Source organism: Strongylocentrotus purpuratus, unplaced genomic scaffold (assembly GCF_000002235.5).
Source record: "Strongylocentrotus purpuratus isolate Spur 01 unplaced genomic scaffold, Spur_5.0 spur5_scaffold_6, whole genome shotgun sequence".
NCBI classification, from domain to species: domain Eukaryota; kingdom Metazoa; phylum Echinodermata; class Echinoidea; order Camarodonta; family Strongylocentrotidae; genus Strongylocentrotus; species Strongylocentrotus purpuratus.
This window is the reverse complement of record NW_022145612.1, coordinates 8,664,178-8,689,084: the sequence shown is the minus strand read 5'-3', so window position 1 is coordinate 8,689,084 and position 24,907 is coordinate 8,664,178. Positions and strand designations below refer to the sequence as shown.

The 24,907-nt window shown below is 37.9% G+C and overlaps 1 protein-coding gene and 1 pseudogene across 1 annotated transcript; one reads left to right on the top strand and one right to left on the bottom strand.

The window, feature by feature from the left end:
- Positions 1-783: 783 nt before the first annotated feature.
- On the bottom strand, positions 784-11,434 carry LOC580187 (mucin-17). Its single transcript, XM_030972881.1, has 10 exons — positions 11,425-11,434; positions 9,937-10,965; positions 7,888-9,150; positions 7,385-7,429; positions 6,410-6,451; positions 5,888-5,932; positions 5,612-5,653; positions 5,117-5,161; positions 4,841-4,882; positions 784-2,751 (listed from the first exon to the last, which is right to left on the bottom strand). The coding sequence occupies exons 1-10, from the start codon at positions 11,432-11,434 to the stop codon at positions 1,475-1,477; spliced, it is 3,840 nt and encodes a 1,279-aa protein (XP_030828741.1). The 3' UTR covers positions 784-1,474.
- Positions 11,435-20,235: 8,801 nt separating this feature from the next.
- Positions 20,236-20,347, top strand: LOC115919559 (annotated as a pseudogene).
- Positions 20,348-24,907: the final 4,560 nt, after the last annotated feature.

The following is a 24,907-nucleotide window of genomic DNA, read 5'->3' as shown; positions in this document are numbered from 1 at the left end:
AAAAAAATGCCTATATGTATAAACTAGGTTATAAAGTAATTTGGATTGGAATTTATTGAATCTGCTTTTCATAGTTGACTTCCTCGGCAATTATTTCTATTTAAAAACGAATGCGTAGGCTACAGATTGATGTCACAAGTCGTGTGCAACCGCCATTCAATTGTCTTTTCTATCATTTTTTCAACTTTATCCTAATCTATTCACCCCTTTTAATCCGTATATCAAAGCTTAATTCTTACACACTAAACACATTTAAATAAATTTCTACACTGTCAAGAATGCTCGATCATACTCCCCTAACATCTTCCACTTCTTCTACTTCTACGACGATACTCAGCAGGATCCATAAGCCAGGATGTAGTGCTGAGGAATGAACTATCTAGTTCTTGGTCTAGATGCTGGGTGCAAGCGATCCCTTGAAGCCCTCCAGTGAAGTAGCGTAAAGGGTGATCTTCGAAAGTGCATTCCACGCAGATACTGTCCGAGGGAAAATTTCTATGGTACTGTAAAGCATTGTAATGGTATCTTTCTTCCACAACTTTAAAATTTTACGTTATCTCCTTTGTATCATTCTTCTGTCGCTTTTTCTTTCTGCTAGATCATAGTTTCAATTTTCTAGCTCTGAATATAGATATTTAGGTGATGTATTGTATCGGACGTATCCGCTCCCCACACCCCTACGTTCTGGGAAGACCTTTACCCTGTATCTACTTCTACTTCTACGACGATACTCAGCAGGATCCATAAGTCAGGATGTAGTGCTGAGGAATAAACTATCTAGTTCTTGGTCTAGATGCTGGGTGGAAGCGCTCCCTTGAAGCCCTCCAGTGAAGTAGCGTCAAGGGTGATCTTCGAAAGTTCATTCCACGCAGTTACTGTCCGAGGGAAAAATGAGCATTCCCTATCCATAAACATATTCTTACTCTCAGACAGCAATCCTTACCAAACAAAATGTATACATTAACGAGACAAATAATATGTGCTTGCCATACAACCTAACGCAAGCAAAATGTAATCTAGAGAGGGTCTATTGACTGTTTATTGCGGCATTGGCTCTATTGAATAGACAGGTATACTAACATATCAAATTGTATGCATACTTTGTAAACAGAGGTTGTTTTTGACAACCCAAAACTTGGCCGAGGCTTGGCCGACATACCAACACTTACTGTATGCAAACTGGATTCCAGGTATTGTAGTTCATTCATTAATAACAGGATAGTTGAATACCTCGTCACTTGGTCCTCAGGAAAGAAACATTCATAAATGTTAATATGTTAGTGAACAGGTCTATTGAACAATGAACTTGGCATGTGCCTTATTGGGTCGTACTGTGGTACCGCCTTATGTGCAGCGGGCTTAAGTGAAGAGGTATATCTAGATGACAGTATAGCTTTAACTTTCTCCAACTACATGTAACTTTCAAACCCATCGATATATTTAGTGCAGGATTTTCTTTGAGTTAAGGCGCTGCTTATGAAGTCAGAGGGAGGTCCATTCTGGCGGGATATGCATAGCTGTTGTAGATGTTGGTTCCGTAAACGAGCACGCTGAATCTGACGGTTGCATCTTGGTGTTCGACGGTATGGTAGCCGGTGGAGATACTCAATCTATAGATGGTGTAGATACCATGTCTTAGAGTTTCGACGTCTGTTGCAGTCGAAACGGACTGGTCGTCGAGCAAGACACCTGCCTCGTTCACGGTTTCTATGGCAATACTAATGTGGTCATCAGCTTGGTTACTCTGTTGATCAACCACAAAGAAAGTTACCTTTCCAGACGTCCATTGTTCGACAGCTGGTACGATAGTCATGGAGGGATCGCCGATATAGTCTGTGTAGACGCTCTTGTGATACATCAAGACCAGGATCGGGTTGTCGGCCGTAATGCTGATTGGATCAGTGTTGAGTCCAATGTCCAAGTCAAAATAGCTAGCGGTGGAGGACGAGAATGTCTGAGCCGTGATGAATCTAGACTGGACATTCACGTTGGCACCACTGAGACTTACCATGATGCGGATAATGGTCCCACTGGTCCGACCGTAGAAACCTGTGAAAACGACATTCTTCCCCCAGCGAGTAACAGGCGGTAGTTGTTCCACCAGGTAATTGCAGAACTCTACATCTACCGGAACCTGTGCGCAGCTATCACCAGACACCACCGATACGGGTCGGGTCGAGGAGACGCTGGACCCTGTTAAATCTATCAAACTTTGGAACTGCACGGTTTCATGTGTTCCCAGATCGAGCTCTAGGGGATTGATTCGGTTGTACACTTCTCCTGTGTACTCGTAATCTTGAGAGAAACGAATGGTGACGTGGGTAGAACCTGCCTCACCGGTCGTCAAGGTAAATTGGGAATGATAGTCAGCTGTTGCCAAAGGAGGATAGCTAGCAATGACATATTCAGTTCCAAGACCTGTATTTGAAATGGGAGTGAATACCTCAAGACTTATCCCATCGACCGATCTACCCTGTATAGAGACTTCATCACTTGCTTCAATGACAACCGTGCTATTTTGAAGTCCAGAACCGACCGAGAGTGGTATCGGTTCAATTCTCAGTATGTATTCCGCGGAAGCATCCATTGAGAATGAAGAAGAGAACGTATACCCAGTCACGACGACTGCCACGGCTCCAGAAGACGTTGTGGTGAAAATAAGGTAGGTTTCTGTGTTATCCGTGTGATCCTGGTTCGTGGGAAAAGCGAATGCGAAGTTCGTGCCACTTGAGCTGCCATCCGCAGGTGGATCTAATATTTCAAAAGAAGCAATTACACAACACACAATTATGAATAATGAGAATTTCATCAATCAGAACTTCATCGCCTCAGATAATGGTGCTTCAAAATCTGTAAGAAATACATTGAATGAACCTTTTTCGGAAATTCCTCCTTTCAAACAATTCTAAATTTTTTGTGATAGTGTTAAAACACGTCCAAAAGCCCCATTTAGAAGATGGTTACTTCTCTTTGTTTACATTCAAGTGGGGCATCCCCCGTCTTACTTTTGGTGCATACACTTTAAACTTTACTCAGACATTATTTTGTATTCATGTAAATAAACCAGTGGTAAAATTATCTGAAGTCCTTTTCGTTATGGGTCTAACTGAAAATGAAATCACATTTTCGTTGGATTAAATTTAGAAGTTATTCGTTAGAATACTGAGCAGTAGAGGTTTAAAATGAATAGATGTTATGTTATTTAAACCAGATAGTCAAAATGAATCCCTTGCGTTACTGATAGCATTCTAAATAACGATATAAATTCGTGTACATCAAACTTTTTGGCGTTATATCTTTATAACCGATAGTGGTCTTTGCCGAAGACATGTGGCCCGTCCAATGAGAAAAGGTAAATCAAAGATGTTATGATAGAGATGGGGAGGGGGAATGCAGGGACGAGGGAAAGACATGCAACGCCTAATTGCTCGCCATTAAAAATAATGATAATAATGACTAAAATATTATTTATTTTGTTAATCAGGGAATCCTCATCAGCTTGTATGCTGTTCTTCCTGAGAACCCTGCAAATATTATTACCTCAGCAATTCCATATACCCATTTACCCATCTGTCATGAAAGGATTTTTTTCCAGGCGAGGAGGGAAATGTACTACTCAAAGGAAATGTACTACTCAAGGGTCAGTTAGAGGTAGCCAAGCGTAGGATGCATTATTGCATACATTTGCATTTAACATGTATAGTATATGGGGTTTTGTTATGCATGATTTGGGGTTGGCTATTGATTGTAGATAGAAATAGAAATAGCTTGCATACCCAGGAGGTTTTGAATGTTAAGGACCTGGCAAAGAAAGGGGAAAGGGAAGTTGCTGTAGAATAATGGGGACCCGGCCCCCCCACTCAGTGTTATTTAGGGTACGCATATGCGTGTTCCAACCGACCCCCCCCCCCCCTTTTCAGCAAAAGTCCGGTGTGTAAAGTCAATACGGCTCGACCTTTTTCTTTTGTATACGAGCCTTTTTCAGCATCCCCCCCTTTTCAGCAAAAGTCCGGTGTGTAAAGTCAATACGGCTCGACCTTTTTCTTTTGTTACGAAAAGGACATTTTGGCAACACGCATGCGGTCATTTTGAAACCTGAGTGGGGGGGGGGGCCGGGAATGGGGAGAACCCTTCAAGTCAGTGCTACGGTGCAGACGTTTAATGCACGAGGTAGTTTTTATTTATATTAGTGGGAGAAACATTATTCTGGAGAAAGACTTTTTACGTCGGGGATTCTACGCAGTCTAGAGACTGGCCAAGCGACCAGGGAAGTCATCGACAGAGATCGAGATAAGCTGTCAAGTCGACGGGGATTCTACGCAGTCTAGAGACTGGCCAAGCGACAAGGACCAGGAGGGACTCACGAGATGGAAGCTGCCCTGTTATAAAGTTATGTTCCATTAAATTGTTTATGTGCTGTTGATGATTTTTTGACGCCACGATTTGTAGGCTGAATATTAAACTTTTATTTAAACTTATACAATTGTGTTCTGGTGTGGTTTTCTGATGAGGTAGCAGTGTAAATAATTAAAAAACAGTCGCTCACGTGACACCATCTGGGTGTAAGGTGACAAAGGTTGATTACTGTCTAGCCAAATTAAGGTCGTTCATGCCGGGCTGGGCTTCGAACCGTCAACCCTTGGATTAAGAGTCAAGTGAATTCCTCATTCTCTCAATATTTTCATACACCGACTGAAACCAACGCTGCTGAAAGCTGATATATAAATCATTTTGTTCATGTCTAGAAAATTAATTTTGGAAGGTAATCGGTACCTAACTTATTTGCAATAAATGAAATAGGTTATGACAAGATGCTGTATCAAAATTCATTTGATCTTACCAGCCGTCGTAGAGGCAACCGTGGTAGTTGCGTCAGTTGTCACTAGAATAAAAGAGAAATGAAGAACGGACATAAAATACGGGATGGGATAACTATACGGGCAATGAATACAATACACCTACACAGATAATTTCGCAATTTCTCACTAGCCATTCATTCAAAATATTTCCGTATACCTAGATAAATGAAATGAAAGCAACCGATACATACATTTATTGCATCAAATGACATAGTTTATGACTACAAGGAGCTTGATCAAAATTGATAACATCTTACCAGTACCAGTCGTAGTTGCATCCGTAGTTGTTGCGTCAGTTGTCACTACAATATAAAAAAAATAACAACATGAAGCGATAATGTAAAAGACGGGGAATTTATAAATGATACAGATGCTTTCGAACATTCTCACTCACCATTCTCTCAAAATAGTTCAATATGCCTTTATAAATAAAGCAACCAACTGTTACAGAAATGTATTACCCATCTGGGTGTAAGGTGACAAAGGTTGATTACTGTCTAGCCAAATTAAGGTCGTTCATGCCGGGCTGGGCTTCGAACCGTCAACCCTTGGATTAAGAGTCAAGTGAATTCCTCATTCTCTCAATATTTTCGTACACCGACTGAAACCAACGCCGCTGAAAGCTGATATAAAAATTATTTTGTTCATGTCTAGGAAATTAGTTTTGGAAGGTAATGGATCCCCAACTTATTTGCAATAAATGAAGTAGTTTATGACTACAAGATGCTGTATCAAAATTCATTTGATCTTACCAGCCGTCGTAGAGGCAACCGTGGTAGTTGCGTCAGTTGTCACTAGAATAAAAGAGAAATGAAGACGGGACATAAGATACGGGATGGGATAACTATACGGGCAATGAATACAATACACCTACACAGATAATTTCGCAATTTCTCACTAGCCATTCATTCAAAATATTTCCGTATACCTAGATAAATGAAATGAAAGCAACCGATACATACATTTATTGCATCAAATGACATAGTTTATGACTACAAGGAGTTTGATCAAAATTGATAACATCTTACCAGTACCAGTCGTAGTTGCATCCGTAGTTGTTGCGTCAGTTGTCACTACAATATAACAAAAAATAACAAAATGAAGCGATAATGTAAAAGACGGGGAATTTATAAATGATACAGATGCTTTCGCACATTCTCACTCACCATTCCCTCAAAATAGTTCCATATGCCTTTATAAATAAAGCAACTAACTGTTACAGAAATGTATTACCCATCTGGGTGTAAGGTGACAAAGGTTGATTACTGTCTAGCCAAATTAAGGTCGTTCATGCCGAGCTGGGCTTCGAACCATCAACCCTTGGATTAAGAGTCAAGTGAGTGACCCACCATACCACGCTTCTTCCTCATTCTCTCAATATTTTCATACACCGACTGAAACCAACGCCGCTGAAAGCTGATATATAAATCATTTTGTTCATGTCTAGGAAATTAGTTTTGGAAGGTAATGGATATCCAACTTATTTGCAATAAATAAAGTAGTTTATTACTACAAGACAAGATGCTGTTTCAAACTTCATTTGATCTTACCAGCCGTCGTAGAGGCAACCGTGGTAGTTGCGTCAGTTGTCACTAGAATAAAAGAAAAATGGAGACGGGACATAAAATACGGGGTAATGAATACATTACACCTACACAGATAATGTCGCAATTTCTCACTAGCCATTCATTCAAAATATTTCCGTAAACCTAGATAAATGAAATGAAAGCAGCCGATACGTACATTTATTGCATCAAATGACATAGTTTATGACTACAAGGAGCTTGATCAAAATTGATAACATCTTACCAGTACCAGTCGTAGTTGCATCCGTAGTTGTTGCGTCAGTTGTCACTACAATATAACAAAAAATAACAAAATGAAGCGATAATGTAAAAGACGGGGAATTTATAAATGATACAGATGCTTTCGCACATTCTCACTCACCATTCCCTCAAAATAGCTCCATATGCCTTTATAAATAAAGCAACTAACTGTAACAGAAATGTATTACCCATCTGGGTGTAAGGTGACAAAGGTTGATTACTGTCTAGCCAAATTAAGGTCGTTCATGCCGAGCTGGGATTCGAACCGTCAACCCTTGTATTAAGAGTCCATTGAATGACCCACCATACCACGCTTCTTCCTCATTCTCTCAATATTTTCATACACCGACTGAAACCAACGCCGCTGAAAGCTGATATATAAATCGTTTTGTTCATATCTAGGAAATTAGTTTTGGAAGGTAATGGATACCCAACTTATTTGCAATAAATGAATTGGATTATGACTTCAAGATGCTGTATCAAAATTCATTTGATCTTACCAGCCGTCGTAGAGTCAACCGTGGTAATTGCGTCAGTTGTCACTAGAATAAAAGAAAAATGGAGACGGGACATAAAATACGGGGTAATGAATATATACATGTATATAAATGAAATAAAATCAACCGATACATACATCTAATGCATCAATGACATAGTTTATGACTACAAGACGCTAGACCAATATTGATAACATCTTACCAGTATCAGTCGTAGTTGCATCCGTAGTTGTTGTGTCAGTTGTCACTAGAATATTAAAAAAAAAAAAAAAAATGAAGCGATAATGTAAAACACGGGGAATTTATAAATGATACAGATGCTTTCGCACATTCTCGCTCACCATTCCCTCAAAATAAAGCAACTAACTGCGAGAAAAATCTATGACATGTAATACAGGCATGGATAACTTGAATAAAGGAAAGAATGCAGAGTTTTCAGTTGTAATGAATACAAAATAGATTAAATAACATTCATCTCTAGTCCTATCTTTTATTATCAGTCGACCTCAAGAGGTTTTAAAATGGAGATTACAATTTGTTAGAGAGGAGCTAGAAAAAATTAATAAATTAACCCCAACCTCTTGAGCAGATTTAGTTTAATCGGGCCAACGGCAGTGATAATCAAACACTTCATTTCGATTCAAGACTTAATACAGTCGTTACCAGACTAAACTAATGACATCATTATAAACGAAATATGATAACCTTGTGTTGTTGTTGTCTGTCTGCAGTAAGATGGCGTCAATAAGGTACCCGCTGTGGTTCCGTACCCGATGTAGTAATCATAACCATAAGTGACGACGCTGAATGGTACGTCTGGATCTGCATGACTCACTGTATGAAGCCCTCCCGTTAGTGTTTTACCCCAAACCGTAGAAGTTTTAGTGGTGTTACGAGAATCGGTAAAAGAGTCTAACGGAACCCCGTCCAACTGGATTCCGCCTTCGTCTTCGATCGCCACGATTATGTCGACGTAATTCGAAGAGGCGAATGAATCGACAACAGGGAAAGTGACTGCACCTACCGAGTACTGATTTTTAGGGGAAATTATTGACATTGATGGTTCTCCGAGGTAGTCAGCATAGATTCCTCTTTGGTATTGGACGACGAGAACAGGCTCTGAAGTATCAAAGTCAAATGCCACGAACGTCTCTGCAGTGGTGTCAAAATATTCAAATGCATGAATGATGGTGTTACCTACATCCGATGTGATATGAGTGTTATCATGAGTGGCTATTATTCTGACGTCGAATCCGCTTTCTGGTCGCGCATGATAAGTTGACACAGTAAAAGAATTTCCTAGGGTGTTGACAGGAGGCATTTGTTCAACCAGATAGTCACAATACTTTAATCCCCATGGTACTTCGGCGCAGCTTACTCCTGAGATTACTGACACGGGTGCTGTTGACGTCACTCGGGAAGCACTCAAATCCAGATCGCTCCGAACCTGATAGGTCTGGCCAGCATCGAGTTGGAACTGAAGATCTGCGGTAAGGCCATTCCCTAATCGATCGTTTCTGATCAACTCTGGAAACTCTACAGTTACCTGGGCAACAGTATCAGCTGCAGTTACCGTAAACTCTGAGTAGTAACCATCTGTAGGCCTATAGCTTGCTACGACATAGTCGTCACCGAGACTACCCACAGGATAAGCGAGGAAGTTACCCACGGACGGACCAGATTCGCTATACCCAATCACCGAGATGTCGCCATCTGCTGAGACCCTTACAGCGCAGTTCTGCAAACCAGACCCTGTGCATCGGGAATTCTCTGACAGGCTGAATGAGCGACTCATACTAGCTGTAACCTCACCCGAGAATGTATTACCGTTGAACTCATTTACGACTACATTTACAACCTGTGGGGAGGAAGTCGAGATCACAAGAAAATTGCTTTCTGAACCCAGCTCTTGGTTTCTTGGAAAGGCAAACACAAAGCGTTTCCCGACGTTTGATTGAGAACAGTCATCTGTAAAAAGATCGAGAGACAATGATTTTTATCACTCATTGCTTATAACGGATCTTTCGTGAAAGAATTTTTGTTTTCTTTTACACCATAAACATGAAGAAATCCATTTCTTGAGAGGAAAAATGACTCTTTGATCGACTTTGCATTAATTTTCAAAATTTCTCTGATTTAACCTAGGAACTTCCAAAATGTTAAGTTCTTTCCATCAGAACATTCGAATGGTATCATAATTGTATCACATTAACAATCGACAGAACGACAGATTTGGGAGAAACATGTTTCCATCCGAAATCAAATAAGGAGCTGTGTCATTTTATGAATTCAATAAACGTGATTTATCACTAAAATCTTTTGAAAATTATATTGACGTCAATATGTGGTATCATATTAAATGTATTGTTTCAACCATAGCGGGTAGAGTAGTAATTGATACGTCACCGGAAGTCGCGCTTGTTCATAATGTCACATCCTAGGCCCCGTTATACAAATCTTAGCATTTGATCGAACGATTAATTTTGCAATTGGTTGCATTGCTCAATATACGCAATCAATCGCAAAACCAATCCTTTGCCAAGCTTCTTCTAACGGTACCCTGAGGCATTAAAATAGTTCTTTTCTTCAGAAATTGTACATGTATGAGAAAGGAACTATTTTTATTTCCATACGCCTACACATTTGATCACAACTGTTTCTCTAGGCTATGCCATCAACCATATTTTATTTTATAAGCATGTACTTCGATATTATTCATGTTTAAACGGATTGAATGATTATACAACAACATACCAGTGACAGCTGTAGTAGCTTTGGTTGTAGTTTCTGGGATCGTTGTGGAATCGGTAGTTTTTTCAGGTGTTGTTCCAAAAGGGGTAGTTGTTTTAGAAGGCGTCGTAACTTTGGGTGTCGTTTTAATATCGGTGATTGTTTCAGGAGTTGTTTCAACAGGAGTTGTAGTTTCTTGGATTGTTGTGATATCGGAAGTTGTTTCAGGAGTTGTCTCAGGAGTTGTTTCATCAGGGGTAGTTGTTTTAGCAGGCGTAGTTATTTTGGGAGTTGTCAAGATATCGGAAGTTGTTTCAGGAGTTGTCTCAGGAGTTGTTTCATCAAAGGTAGTTGTTTTAGCAGGCGTAGTTATTTTGGGAGTTGTCAAGATATCGGAAGTTGTTTCAGGAGTTGTCTCAGGAGTTTTTTCATCAAAGGTAGTTGTTTTAGCAGGCGTAGTTATTTTGGGAGTTGTCAAGATATCGGAAGTTGTTTCAGGAGTTGTCTCAGGAGTTGTTTCATCAAAGGTAGTTGTTTTAGCAGGCGTAGTTATTTTGGGAGTTGTCAAGATATCGGAAGTTGTTTCAGGAGTTGTCTCAGGAGTTGTTTCATCAAAGGTAGTTGTTTTAGCAGGCGTAGTTATTTTGGGGATTGATGTGATATCGGTAGTTGTTTCAGGAGTTGTTTCATCAAAGGTAGTTGTTTTAGCAGGGGTAGTTATTTTTGGGGTTGTCAAGATATCGGAAGTTGTTTCAGGAGTTGTCTCAGGAGTTGTTTCATCAGGGGTAGTTGTTTTAGCAGGGGTAGTTATTTTTGGGGTTGTCAAGATATCGGAAGTTGTTTCAGGAGTTGTCTCAGGAGTTGTTTCATCAGGGGTAGTTGTTTTGGCAGGCGTAGTTATTTGAGGGGTTGTTAAGATTTCGTTAGTTGTTTCAGGAGTTGAAGTTTCTGGAATTGTTGTGGAATCGGTAGTTGTGTGAGTAGTAGTTGCAAGAGGAGTTGTAGATACTGGAACGGCTGTTGTATCAGGGTTGCTTTGCGTGCTTGTAGTTGCTGGAGATAAAAACAGAAAATGCAATCAGTAAGTAATTCCTTGTTGGATGGTTTTTCTTTTTGCTTTTCAAGCATTCTTTTTTTGAGCTAGACATATTGATAGAAAAAAAAATCGCGCCTGATATGAATTAATCAGCATGAAGCGTGATCATTAGATGTATCCTTTTCGTCCTTTCAACGGAACTATGCATTTTTTTGAAATGGTAATTCAAAAGATAGTTGTCTGAATAAGGTATTCTAACAATAGGCACGATAGGTACGAAATCAACTAACAATTAAGGAGACTTCATTTTTTATTTTACAAAATTTGCTTACGAATTGAGGCATTTTCCTACAAAATGTAATGGAAAGCGGTTCAAAGGAATTCGATGTGTGTTAACAATTTTTTAAATATCGTTTAGTTTTGTAATTGTTTTTACTAAAGGTTTGAAATAACGGATGCACGTTAAAATTGCATACAATTATCCATATTTCTTTAATGCTTAACATATTTATTTAAGTCTCCGTGATTGCCGTTTGTAACAACAATATTATTATTCACCATTGTATTTACCAGTTGTTGTTAAGTCAGTTGGCATAGTTGTCGTTGCTTGCGTTGTTGTGGCCGTGGTCGTTGCTTTGGTCGTTGTTGCTTGAGTTGTTGTCGATCTCGTGGTTGTTACATCGGTAGTTGTAGGAGGCTGTGTAGTTGTGGCTGTGGTTGTTGCTTTGGTCGTTGTTGCTTGAGTTGTTGTCGCTCTCGAGGTCGTTGCATCGGTAGTTGTAGGAGGCTGTGTAGTTGTGGCTGTAGTTGTTGCTTTGGTCGTTGTTGCTTGAGTTGTTGTCGCTCTCGTGGTCGTTGCATCGGTAGTTGTAGGAGGCTGTGTAGTTGTGGCTGTAGTTGTTGCTTTGGTCGTTGTTGCTTGAGTTGTTGTCGCTCTCGAGGTCGTTGCATCGGTAGTTGTAGGAGGCTGTGTAGTTGTGGCTGTAGTTGTTGCTTTGGTCGTTGTTGCTTGAGTTGTTGTCGCTCTCGAGGTCGTTACATCGGTAGTTGTAGGAGGCTGTGTAGTTGTGGCTGTGGTTGTTGCTTTGATCGTTGTTGCTTGAGTCGTTGTCGCTCTCGTGGTCGTTGCATCGGTAGTTGTAGGAGGCGGTGCACTCGTAGCTGTGGTTGTTGTTTTGGTCGTTGTTGCTCTTGTGGTTGTTGCATCGGTAGTCGTTTGTTGTGTGGTGGTAGTAGGTTGTGTTGTTGTAAGCCGGGCTGCAACAAAACATGACCAAGATGAACGGCTTTTATGGACGTTTTTATGGCAGATGAACTTATTCGCTTGAATATGGAGTGTCTCTGTGAAAACCGGGTGATGATGAAATTAATCTTCAAATTTGCCTTAATTTAACCAACACAAGTTAGCCACACACAAAAAAAATCGTTTGCGTTAGTATAAACAGACAACGAAAAATCTCCTTAAAATTCAGATATATGCTAATGCCCTTCGTGAAATTGGGAAATTAAACAATTTTCTTTCTAAATCATGAACGGGAATTAAAAGTTTATTCTTACCAGAACACGGTCCTAATGTGATGTCATCAATAGCCATGTCAGCGGTATAACTGGATATCCTGCCTTCGAAGGCGAAATACCCGGACTTGGACGTCGAGATGAAATCCGTCACCCGTATCTCTGCTTCGATCCAACGGTTCCCCTGCTCGCCGCTCTCCGCCCACACGAGATCGTTCTGGTCCATGCTCGTCGCCGACGTCGTGAAATACAAGCTGAGAGTTCCGATGTTAAGCCCATACATGTGATACCAGAAAGTGAAACAGACGTTGATGTCCGTGCTAGCGAGGTCGACGATGTCGGGTGATCGCATGATGGCGTAATCACCGGGACTTTGTGGCCATGATGCCTCGGTATACATGTAGTGGCCCGCTGTATTACGACAAAAGGTGGCGATGAAATGAAGTCTTTTGAACTTGAAAGTAATTGCTTTGTCTTTGCTTTAAACTTTGGTAAAAGCCAATGTTTTGTGACATAAGACTTTAGTCTTCATGACACGTGTCTTTGTTTTAGCTGTGAAAGTACCGAGATAAAATGAAAAATAAAAGCTATGGTGTCTCTCATATGTGAATTAATCATTTTGGGATAAGGCGTTTTGAGAATAATATGATACATTTTGACAAGCTTTGATATACCTTATAAACTGATTGATTGAAATTCACATTTATTTCCTTTTCATTGGCAATACATAATTAGAACAGAACAATAAATGAATTCTACAGCAGAAGGAGGAGAAAACCCGGAAAGTAAATGTTTGTGTTGGGAACACCCAATATATATAAAAAAAAAGCTACTCTAAAAAACTTAGAACAGACTTAGGCATTGGAGGACAAGTTCGTATGAATTGCATGTTAATTAGGACTATTGCATAGGTTGTTTTGAGCCTTCTAAACTAAGAGAATGATTACGATGACACCAAAGCAGACTAAAGATGTTTTATATTCTTAACCGGCTAACAAAATAAATATCAGCGAATTCACAAACTTACATGTAGTTCCCAAAGTGTGATCCACATCAGGCCCAGTCGGCATTGTAGGTGTAGGGCCACTATACCGGGTCCAATCAAAATCATCTGAAGTGACCTGCTCCCATCCACACTCATCAACCTCAAAATCGCATTCCAGTGAGGCTACAAACGGAATGAAACAAATTAAGATGAGGAATAAAACGAAGTTAAACCAAATGTGATGCCTTCATATTGTATATTTATTTTTTACTAAATACCTTAAACCCGTTTCCTTCAGGAACCAGTGATTCCTTTGTTAATGCAAATGGGAGAAGCCTGGTCTGTGGGCCAACAAAACCAGTTAAGCTAACGCCCATAGGTTCCATAGGTATTTTTTTAATAGCTACACAACGTAATATAGTTCATTTTTTGGTTGAGTGCAAGAATGGTTTTCATTATTATGAATATTATTTTTTAAATGAAGACGATAAAAATAAATTAAAAGTGAATTCTTACCAGAACACGGTCCTAATGTGATGTCATCTAAAGCCATGTCAGCGGTATAACTGGAAATCCTGCCTTCGAAGGCGAAATACCCGGACTTGGACGTCGAGATGAAATCCGTCACTGGTATCTTTGCTTCGATCCAAAGGTTCCCCTGCTCGCCGCTCTCCGCCCACACGAGATCGTTCTGGTCCATGCTCGTCGCCGACGTCGTGAAATACAAGCTGAGAGTTCCGATGTTAAGCCCAAACATGTGATACCAGAAAGTGAAACAGACGTTGATGTCCGTGCTGGCGAGGTCGACGATGTCAGGTGATCGCATGATGGCGTAATCACCGGGAAATCGCGGCCATGATGACTCGGTATACATGTAGTGGCCCGCTGTATATGAACAAAAGGTGTCGGTAAAATGAAGTCTTTCGAGCCTGAATGTAATTGCTTTGCGTTTGCTTTGAACATTGGTATAGTGGCCTATGGTGTGTGACCTAAGACTTAAGTCTTCATTACACATGACACATTTCACAAAGCAAATGTTTTGGTGTCTCTTATGAGTGAATTAATCAATTTGGAATATGGCGCTCTAAGAATAATAAACATTTTGACAAGCTTTGATTTGACTTACTGACCTGATCGACTGAAATTTAGATGCATTCATTTCTCACTGAAAATACACAATTAAGACAGTACAGTAAAATAAAATCCAGGAGCAGAAGGAGGGGAAAGCTGGAAAGGAAATGCTTGTGTTATGATCGCCCATATAAATAAAAGATACTGTCCAAACTGAGAAGAGAGTTATGCATTGGAGGTGGAGGATACGCTCATATGAATTGCATTTTAATAAGTACTGTGTATATGTTGTTTCGAGTCTTCTATACTAAGAGGTATTCACCATGACATCAAAACAGACCAAAAATATCTACTTAAAAAAAATAATATTAGCGAATCGGGGTTCGAGTTTGGCCTAACTTTGTAGTCTTTGTAAGGTGCAATACTTGCTAATCTTATTTTTTTTCGCCATTTTGACCAAACTTACCTGCAGTTCCCAAAGTGTGATCTGCATCAGGCCCAGTCTGGAGTGTGGGCGTAGACCCACTATGCCAGGCCCAATCAAATACATCTGAGGTGAACTGCTCCCATTCACATCCGTCGCTCTCAAAATTGCAGTCCGTTGCGGCTACAGAAGGAAAGAAAAAAAGGGTAATATTATAATAATAATAATAATAATAATAATAATAATAATAATAATATTCCGTTTTTTAAATAGCGCTCAATACATCGATCCAACGATGTTCCTAATTATATTATTACTATATTATTACCCCGGTCATCGGATTCAGGCTTACCCGCACACAATGTGTGCACATTCTTCACTCCCTGGGGAGCATTCCAGCCAGAGTGAAACGAAGCGAAACAAAATGTGATAGATTTATATTATTTATTTATACAAATACTTATTTATCCATCCATTTTATTAAATCAGGGTAGCTGTCTCGTTATTAAAACTGCTTATCTGAGAGGCCCTCCGCAAATAAAAGATCAGAAATACAACGGGAAATAAACAAAGTTTAAATACAATCATGACATAGCAGACATTACAACATGATATAAACATGAAAATAGATATCTATCCAACTTATACAATAAAACACCTGTCAACATCGAGATTGGGGAAGCAGAATGTTTGTTTGGTATGTAAATGATTTTCTAATAAAAGAAAAAAATTAGACAAAGTAGAATAATATGATCCAATTTTGCAAAATTAGTGATGGTTATTAGCTGTTCGAAAATATCATATTATGTAATGATAATATTTGGGCATGAAAAAGTGGAAGATACCAGCATGCGTAATTACATTGATACAATCCTGTACTTCTTCGCATTCGTCCCATAGCTTTGACTTCTGGGATCCCTTTCACTAAGATTTTTTTTCGATGAAAAAAAAAAAATCAGTGACCAATCTACTGATAACCAATCAGAAGCAAGGGTTTCACTATCTTATAACAAAAACTGTCATTTGTAACTGATGACAAGTTGTGTGAAATGGGGCCCTGGTCATATGATTGTAATGTGAAAGAATCTATCTGGAAGCGGTTGGCAGGTGATTGGAAGAGATTGACATTATGGTACATCAGAGTGTTTGATTTAGGCCTATATGAAGTTTTGGAATCATCAAAATTAAAAGAATTTGTCTTAGTCTCGGTGACAGTCACATGCACCGTACACATAAATGTGTACATGGCATGAGAATTTGGTCGAAAACACTTATAGCTAGTTTTTGTCATAATTCTTTTTGTAGTAATAGAAGGGAAATTGAAGGGCAATCCTCTTCAGCAGACATGTTTTCTATGATATTCTTTCAAACGAATATAAAATGATTCACATTAATACAACATTATTTTTCACCTTTTCCAACTCATCCTTGTCTTTAAGGATTCTTGACCTTAATGCAGAACTTTGATATTGTTTATTTGTATTTCTGAACAGTTTCTATGCCTACAAGTACGAACACGCGCTTCCGATTACCTATTTTTACCTATTACCTATTTTTAATCAATATGTACGTAATTGTTTAGTAACCATAAGACAATCAGCGATGTCGTGGATACACTCAGGATATCTTTTAGGGGCACAAGAGGTTATCCTTCTTTTCTGCATGGGCATACGAAAAAAAATGAAGGGGAGTGTTAGATCACGTACGCTAATGTAATCGATCAAAAAGTACATTTTTTAATGTGAAACTTATCATGCCTTCCAGAGCTTCAGGGCCCCGTTTTACAAAGAGTTGATATCAATCGCAACTTATTTGCAATTGATATCAATCGCAAGTATGTACATAAGAGATAGGAGACTGCAAACTTGCGATTGATTGGAGGCCTTACGATCGATTCGGATCAATCGCAACCCTTTGTTAGACGGGGCCCAGATCTCTTCAACTACTTTTATAAATGATGTATTTTTTGTTAATTATCTGTCAGTTTTCTTTAGCTACTGTTACTAGGCATCAATCATATTTTATTTTTTTCATTATTTTTTGTAACTTTTCAAAAACCATGTGATGGTACATGGAGAGCCAGACATAATATATTGTGGGGCGCGTGCTCCACGTTCGCCCTTTTGACTTGGCCCCTCTTCATCAATTTTATAATTATTATGAGGCTCGTGAATATTAAGACAATGACAGATAATGCCTCTTATCCTTTTGAAAGAGCTCTCGTGTGCATACTATCACATAGACTTCGCCACTACTTGTTTGCAAAGTCAATATGGAAGACAATTAAATAGTTATTTTCCATAATTATGGTGTTTGTTCAAGTGTCAATCTTTGCGATAACATTTATAAATAATGATATGGCCTATAATAATTTCATTAGGTTCTTTGGTATGACATTAGCGTACAAAAATGGACTCGTATGAGTTAACGTGTGAATGTCATAAAGGTCTCCTCGCATATCGCGTATAACGAAAAACCTTTTTGAAATAATATTAAAAGTCATATGCATCGAGGCATTCATTTCATACAACATTCGTCTAGTTATATTAAGGATAAATTGTATTTGATAAAGTATGTGTAATTTTATGTTCTCGGTACACCTAGTACCTAAATTAGAATTGCAGAAAATAACAATTTGAAAAAATATTAAATGAAAAGAAAACTGAGGAATCTTTTATCACACAGCTGATAAATAAAATAAATGTGATAACAGCCGTATCTATAATATTCCACATCGGTACCACTCCTGCTTACGGCGCGTACATGGGCCCAGTCAATTGATAAATAATTTAAGAACACAAATGACTTCATATTCAAAAACGGTAAGGCATGATCCTTAGCGGAGTCGAAAATTATCCCCTTTTTGCATACTTTTAAGACAATTTTTCACAAAACATATGATGTCTTTCTGGGTAAAAACAGGTACAAAATTTGCTTTACATATTACACTCTTTTGGGGGCATTTCGAGTAGACATTCACAAAATAACACAACTAACAAAAATAAGCATATACGCTTCACATGTTTGCAAACATGTGGAGTGAATATTATAATTTCTTTTCCATAATCTGTCTTGATTCGTTTTAAACTCTTTTTTTCCAAGTCCTTGAACATCCCGGAAAATTACCCTTCCGGGGTAAAGTTTTTAAATATCATGCGTACACAAAACCAATATGAATTTTATCGGGATAACACCATGTGCATGATTGCTTACAGAATTAAAAACAGCTTAATATGAATATAGTGCTAACACTAGTGCTAACAATTTACGAGCCTATAGCTCAACGAATAGAATACAACCAATTTACAAAAAAGAAGATATTAATGAATCGAAGCTCGTGGTGGACGAAACGATTCACAGTTATAAATATTATACTCAAACGTTCGAAATAAGCATAAGCGTGTGCAGAGTTTTGTGATGAGGGGAGAGGGGCTGAAATCGGGCGCACCTGAACCGTTCCAGGTTCTTCTTTTTTCGGGGGGGGGGCGCATCTCCAAAGGATTTTCGACAAATTTAGTTATGACACGCTAATTACCTTCATATGGCCACCCCCTCTCTGCCGCCCATTACCCCCCCCCCCCCCCCCCCCCCCCCCCATCCCCTACGAATTAACAAAGGAGGTTTGTCGACAAACCTTGGTTTTCGTACGTCATATGACGCGTTTTTTTTTATGTAAAGAACAAAAGGAGGTTTGAGCTCAAACCTTGGTCTGAGCTCAAACCTTGCTTTGTGAATTCGGGCCAATGTTTTTGGTCCATTTAGAGTGAAGTGTATAACGGCGTGAGGTTCAGGGGCAAGGCCTAGGCGGGGGACCAGAGCAGAGCAGAGCCCCTGGAAGCTCATGGGTTTTCAGCGAAAATGCCTCTCCTCGCATGATTTTTCTTCTACTTTTCAGACCAGTTTTGCGTCAATGTTAGAAGATATACACTGTGCAATGTAAAAACTAACTGTAATTTTGGGCGAACGGTTGATAAACAGAGGTATAAAATGCATAATGCTCGAGTCCTAGATATTACATTAACATAATTTACTTGCTTTTTTTTTAAATAACATAAACGACGACAGAAATCATATTTTTATTCCTTCCTTTTAAATTTGAGCATATTAATTTTAGGCCATATAAATGTGAAAAAATTAAAAAGTCCTAAAACCAGTAAAATATTTGAGTAGTTATGAAGAGTTTGACCATGATTATCTCGATTTTTGAATCTGTATTATCTGGTATAAAACACCTTGTTTAATCGATTTTTTTTAAAACAATGAAGATAAAAATCCCTATTCTTTTCCCAGAAATTTATTAGCACAGATGAAAACATGGTATATCAATATTTGAAGATATTTGATGCAATACTATCTCACTCTCTCCACCTTAACTATTGTGCTTACACTCAGCTGTCATTAATTTTGATTCGTAGACATTTAGTTGGGATTTGGGCGAAAAGAAGTTCTCCTTTCACTCCTAAAGCGCTTATAATATTTTGTTGTTCTTTCTTCTGATAGTATTGTATACCTAGCAACCTTTTAAGTACCCGTGAACAAAACCTGCATGTTGGGTTTATTCGATTCAATTGTTCGTTTTTATTACTAAATTTATCAGACTGTTTCCCACATTTTTATTTGTAGAAATTTAGTCGGGATTTTGGTGAAAAGTAGTTCCTAAAAGCGCTTCTTAATTAGATAGCTTGCTTTTTCTTTTGACTGTGTTGTAAAACTACGAACCTTTTAACAATACTTGTAAACAAAATCTGTTTGTTTACAATCAAATTTGTTTGATTACATTCATGATTATTGCACGTGGTATAATATAAAGTTTCTATTCTAATCGAAATATTTGAACGACAATAAAGAGGTATTATGAATTAAAGCTTCAACATGATAAAGTAATCGCTTAAACGTTCAATGTACTAATGTGTCTATTTCAATCCTTTTTTTATTTACAGAAAAATTAACGATCTTTCCCCAGAAAAGTGTAATTAATTATGCATGAAATTGCATGTGTACCTTCGCTGACGAAATTTATATTGGACAAGTTTAGAGGCTTGTCGTAAGTTCGTCTCACATGGCAGATTGTATTTAATCCTGTAGATCTTGAGTGTATGTCTATGCTCATTGTGATCGGCGCCTGCATGCGCACTGATGGATGATTGTGACTAACTCTTACTCTCTATTAGTATTCAAATATTTTTAATTAGAATAAGATTGCTATATGTACTCAAGATGAAGTAGATCCACTAACCATTTACTAAATCCTTTTTTTACACCTACATTTTGATAACTCGATCTGTATTCTTTATCCGTGGGTTCACTGCAACACGCACAAATCTTTCGCCTTTTACTAAAGATTTCCGTGCAGAGGAGCGCTATGATCTGTATACAACAATGATTGCCTCGTTTTCGGATGAGGTTCATAATCATGAAAAGAAAACAAACACATATCATTGTGATTCTGTAGACAATTAGTGAGTAATTTATGCTTTGAAACAATTTCGATGACCCCAAAAAGGTACATGTATCATCCAGACCCCACAAAACATTTTCAAAGATAGAGCGTAGCGAGTGTAAATTGGCGTGGGGTCCAGGGCGAGGGCCCCTGAAGCTCAGGGGGTTTAGGCATTTAATTACGGCCAGATGAGTATGCTAAGAACGATTATTACAATTGAACCATGAAAGATATAATTCAAGTCTCTTTAATTGGTGAGTAAGATACACTGTCGCTCATATAGTTGGAATATTTTTGTTTTACCCAATTTATAGAATTATTTTTAAAATAATTTAAAAATAATAGATCTAGATAATAGTATACATTCTCAGATTTTATTGAATAATAATTTGCCAATGTGTGTTTTGCGTGACTGCTAAATCATGTGTATGCTACTATGCTTATCAACTAGGGGACCTACGCTCTTAAGTCATAAATGACAGTAATGAGGATAAATGCCCCACAAAAGGGTTCAAGGCATGGGCACACAGAGGATTTTTTTAATGTTGGGAACCGGGGAAAATGCGATAAATTATTGAAAATTTATTGCATTTTCTTTGTTTTTTGTTTGTTTATGGAAACTGCCCCCTACCCTAGCCGCCGCTGCGTACAGTCATGGTTCAGTAACAAAGCAATGGCCTCGTAACTGTGAGGCCCCAGGATCAAAACCTTGTCGATGTGCTATATGAGTGCCCTTTTGTGGGGCATTAATCCTCATTACTGTCATTTATGACTTAAGAGCGTAGGTCCCTTAGTTAATAAGCATAGTAGCATACACATGCTTTAGCAGTCACGCAAAACACACATTGTCAAATTATTATTCAATAAAATCTGATAATGTAAACTATTATCTAGATCTATTATTTTCAAATTATTTTAAAAATAATTCCATAGATTGGGGTAAAACAAAAATATTCCAAATATGAGCGACAGTGTATATGAAAAGGTAATACAAGCCTTTAATTTGCAGGAGTACAGACAGTTTTCTTTCACGAATCTTTTGTCGATTTTTAAGATAAGTAATTAAATGAAAATTAAAAGGAACATGTTACAAAGGTAAATTTAACCGATTGTTGGTGAACAGAGAAATGAAAGTGAGATTTTTTTCCCTGAGGTTGTCTCATACTAGCATGAAATATCTTATTTGTGATAATATATAAATTCCTTTTACTTAAGGTTTGGTGCCCAAAACTACATGTCAATGATAAAATACATCGATTTGTAGTTACTCATTTATATTTGAAGGCAAGACTGTGAATTATTATGATATCGATGAAAATTAATATTTATAGGCCTATATTTATATATACGCTGTTTAACGTAAATTCATCAACAAGGCAAGTCAGGTAAAAATAAATAGACAACCCGTAACAACTATCCATATAGTAAACGAATGATTGACGAATTTCAATGAAGCTTTGACGAAATTGATTCATGAAAATTAATGTACATTGCTAGCCGGTGATGACGAATTGATTTGACTGGATGCAAAATGGTTGACTAAAATGACAAAGTTTGGAAAGAAATTACCAAACACGAAATTTTGGAAGCCTAAAAGTACCCACGAGATGACGAGATAATTTAGGACAGAAAGACGAAAAGACAATTTAAAGGACGAGTTGCTGGAACTCGGCAAGTCCATGTATTTAGGATAAGAAGACGACATGGCGGTTTTTTGTACCTTGGCAAGTCGACTTGTTTTATAACGAAAACAATCGTCGTAGGGAATAAGCTTACCTCCATTTTGTACTCCATAGAAAAGTAACACCAGTAATACCGGTATCATAGGTTTCATGATTACACCCATAATCCGTGGTCATCCGTTCCCGTTCGACATTCGGTTACTTTATGGCACCGTCACAACGCCAGACGTAAAGATATTCAATTGTCATAGAGCCTCTTGGTATTTGTGACGTCATTCGAAGACAGTTCTTATCAATACGGTGCGAGATATAACCCGTTTATCAATATTATATTTCAAAGGTTTATGCAAAGAGTTTGAATAGCAGTCATCCAACAATCGAACTAGACGACAACACATTTTTTTTCAAAAATACCCATTGGCCAAAGTTTGACTTAAAATCTATTAATAGTCTTGATAGATAGTCTTGACACCTCTAATCCATACGATTTTTAGGTAGACCAACTAGTAATTGATTTTTATGTTTAAAAGATTTGAATCAATTTTGAAAAAATTGTGCTCGCCATAGTGCTCCGGCGAATATTAGGTTTGGGATTAAGTTTGTGGATAGGGTTAGGTATATTGTTCGGTTGAAGTTAAAGAGAAATCTAAGAAAATGCTCTGAAAGGAAGCAGAAGTAAGCCTACCGGAGAAGCATAACGGTGAAAGTTTCAACGAAATCGGACCCCAGAAAAAGAATTGCAAATGTAGATTTATCAGGACCGTTAGGTGCCCTAACAAAGAAGGAGCTTAACAGAAAAACCGAAATTATATTTTAGTACACAACAGTTGAGTTGCCCGTGAATACAATTACACAATCCACTTACCAAATTGCTTATTTGAGATTCGCAGGGATTTTGTGATCTCTAATCATAACCATATCTCTTATTATTTTATTCTATTCATTTTTAAAGTTTCATCATGCTGTTTCTCTTCATTTTCTGCTCTTAAAACATAATTGTGTACCGATTATAATAGCTTTTTGACCGCGGATAAATTGTTTCCGGAACATGTACAATCACTCATGCCCTTTTTGTGTATTCATATAATTATTTTCTATTTGACAATCAAGTCACGATAATCTAATCAGTAGACTTTGATACCGTATAATATGGTACAGGCATCAACCAGAACAGTACATTTGATTAACAAATACATGCACATGATCGTTACATAAATGTCATAAAGATTATTTAGGGTGTCATGAACAGTTTGATCTTTGAGTAAAAGTTCAAATTATATGTTTATACACGATCTATTAAAAGCACATTATCGTTAGTTTGATAATTTTGTTCGTGTTATAACTACATTCATCTGCAAACAAAAATCAGATTGCCTCGTCATCCGAGCGGCTCGGGGGTGGGGGTGGAGGGCGCGGCTTGGGGTGGCCGGCTCAGGGTGAGGGGCAGGAAAGAAAGAGAGTGATTGAGATAGGGAAGGAATCGAGAAAAAAAGAAGGGGAGGGAGAGAGAGAGAGAGAGAGAGAGAGAGAGAGAGAGAGAGAGAGAGGGAGATTGAAAAAAAATAGGATCCTCCTTAGATGATAATGACATTAAGACATAAGGAAAATGAGAAAATATTGAAATGAATATAACGGCCTATATACTAAAAGGATTTTAATTGACCAAACACGATCATTTTCTAATCAGCATCTGTACACGGAGACGGAGATAAGGTCCCTTTATCACAATAAATCTCTTCACTGGAACAATACATACTCAAACTTTGATTTGGGGTAAAATATAAGCAAAGATGATCTTGAACTTTGAAATATTACAAACAGTTTGTTCAAGATAGATATTTCAGCGTTATCTCGCCACCCAATAACCGGGTGAAAAAGCCAATCACACCATCAATTAACTGGTTCCCGATTTTGTCTTTGTGTACATATGTGAACAAATGCCAACTATGTTAATTGTTTTATATCTAAAAAAATATATATTATTGTCATTATTATATTTATATATATATTGTTTCTTTGTGGGGGTGGGGTCAATTAAAGGGGCAGTAAAAACGTTCAAAACATGTATTATTATTCCTTGATCCATATTCCCTTAGCAGGGGTTGGTTGGCCGAATCCTTCATCTCCGCTTTCCCCTGTTTGAGCCGTTGTCAGATTTAGTTCCCTCATATCTCTCTGTAGGTATCTTTCTAAAAAGTTCACGGCCTGCTTCTGTTTCTCAATGAAACCTATTCGAAATTTATTTTCATTTGAATACCACAATTTTAGAAAGTTTAAAGATTCCAGGCTTTGCTAAAGATCAAATGATCGTCACAACAGAACAAATAAAAATGTGCATTTTCAAATGCCGTAGAAGGGTCGTGCACATTAGGTTGAATTAATGAAAATGGGAGTGTTTTCATGTGAATTTTCTTGCCACTATTATGTTCAGTAGGCCTACATTACTTACGTCTGAAAGTTATATTTAATTTCTATAAAAACTCCCCTTTAATTAAGAATGGTAAAAATTTGAAATAAATGCCTAATTTAATTATTATGAAAGGGTCTCTTTCTACCAATTTTTAATTAAAAATACAAACATACATACAAGCAAATTATTATGTAGATGTTCATTATCGTTACAGGACATGACACCAAATCTGCAGACATGGGTGTTTACAGGAGTATATCTAGTAGAAGTTTATTCTAAAACTTCTTTCCTTTTCGGACAACTTTTCTCTACGAATCCATGACAGTCATTATTTCATTACTCCATGGCAGTCATTAAATCGGATTAAATCTTCTGTCTCTGGCAAGATCTTGTGTTATTTAGGATTTAATCTATATGGGATTCCATGTCTTA

Coding starts and splice junctions, on each gene's coding strand:
- LOC580187 (XM_030972881.1), bottom strand. Junction 5,654..5,887: donor TGCAACTACGACTGGTACTG/GTAAGATGTTAT, acceptor CTTTTATTCTAG/TGACAACTGACGCAACTACC. Junction 5,162..5,611: donor GGTTGCCTCTACGACGGCTG/GTAAGATCAAAT, acceptor TTTATATTGTAG/TGACAACTGACGCAACAACT.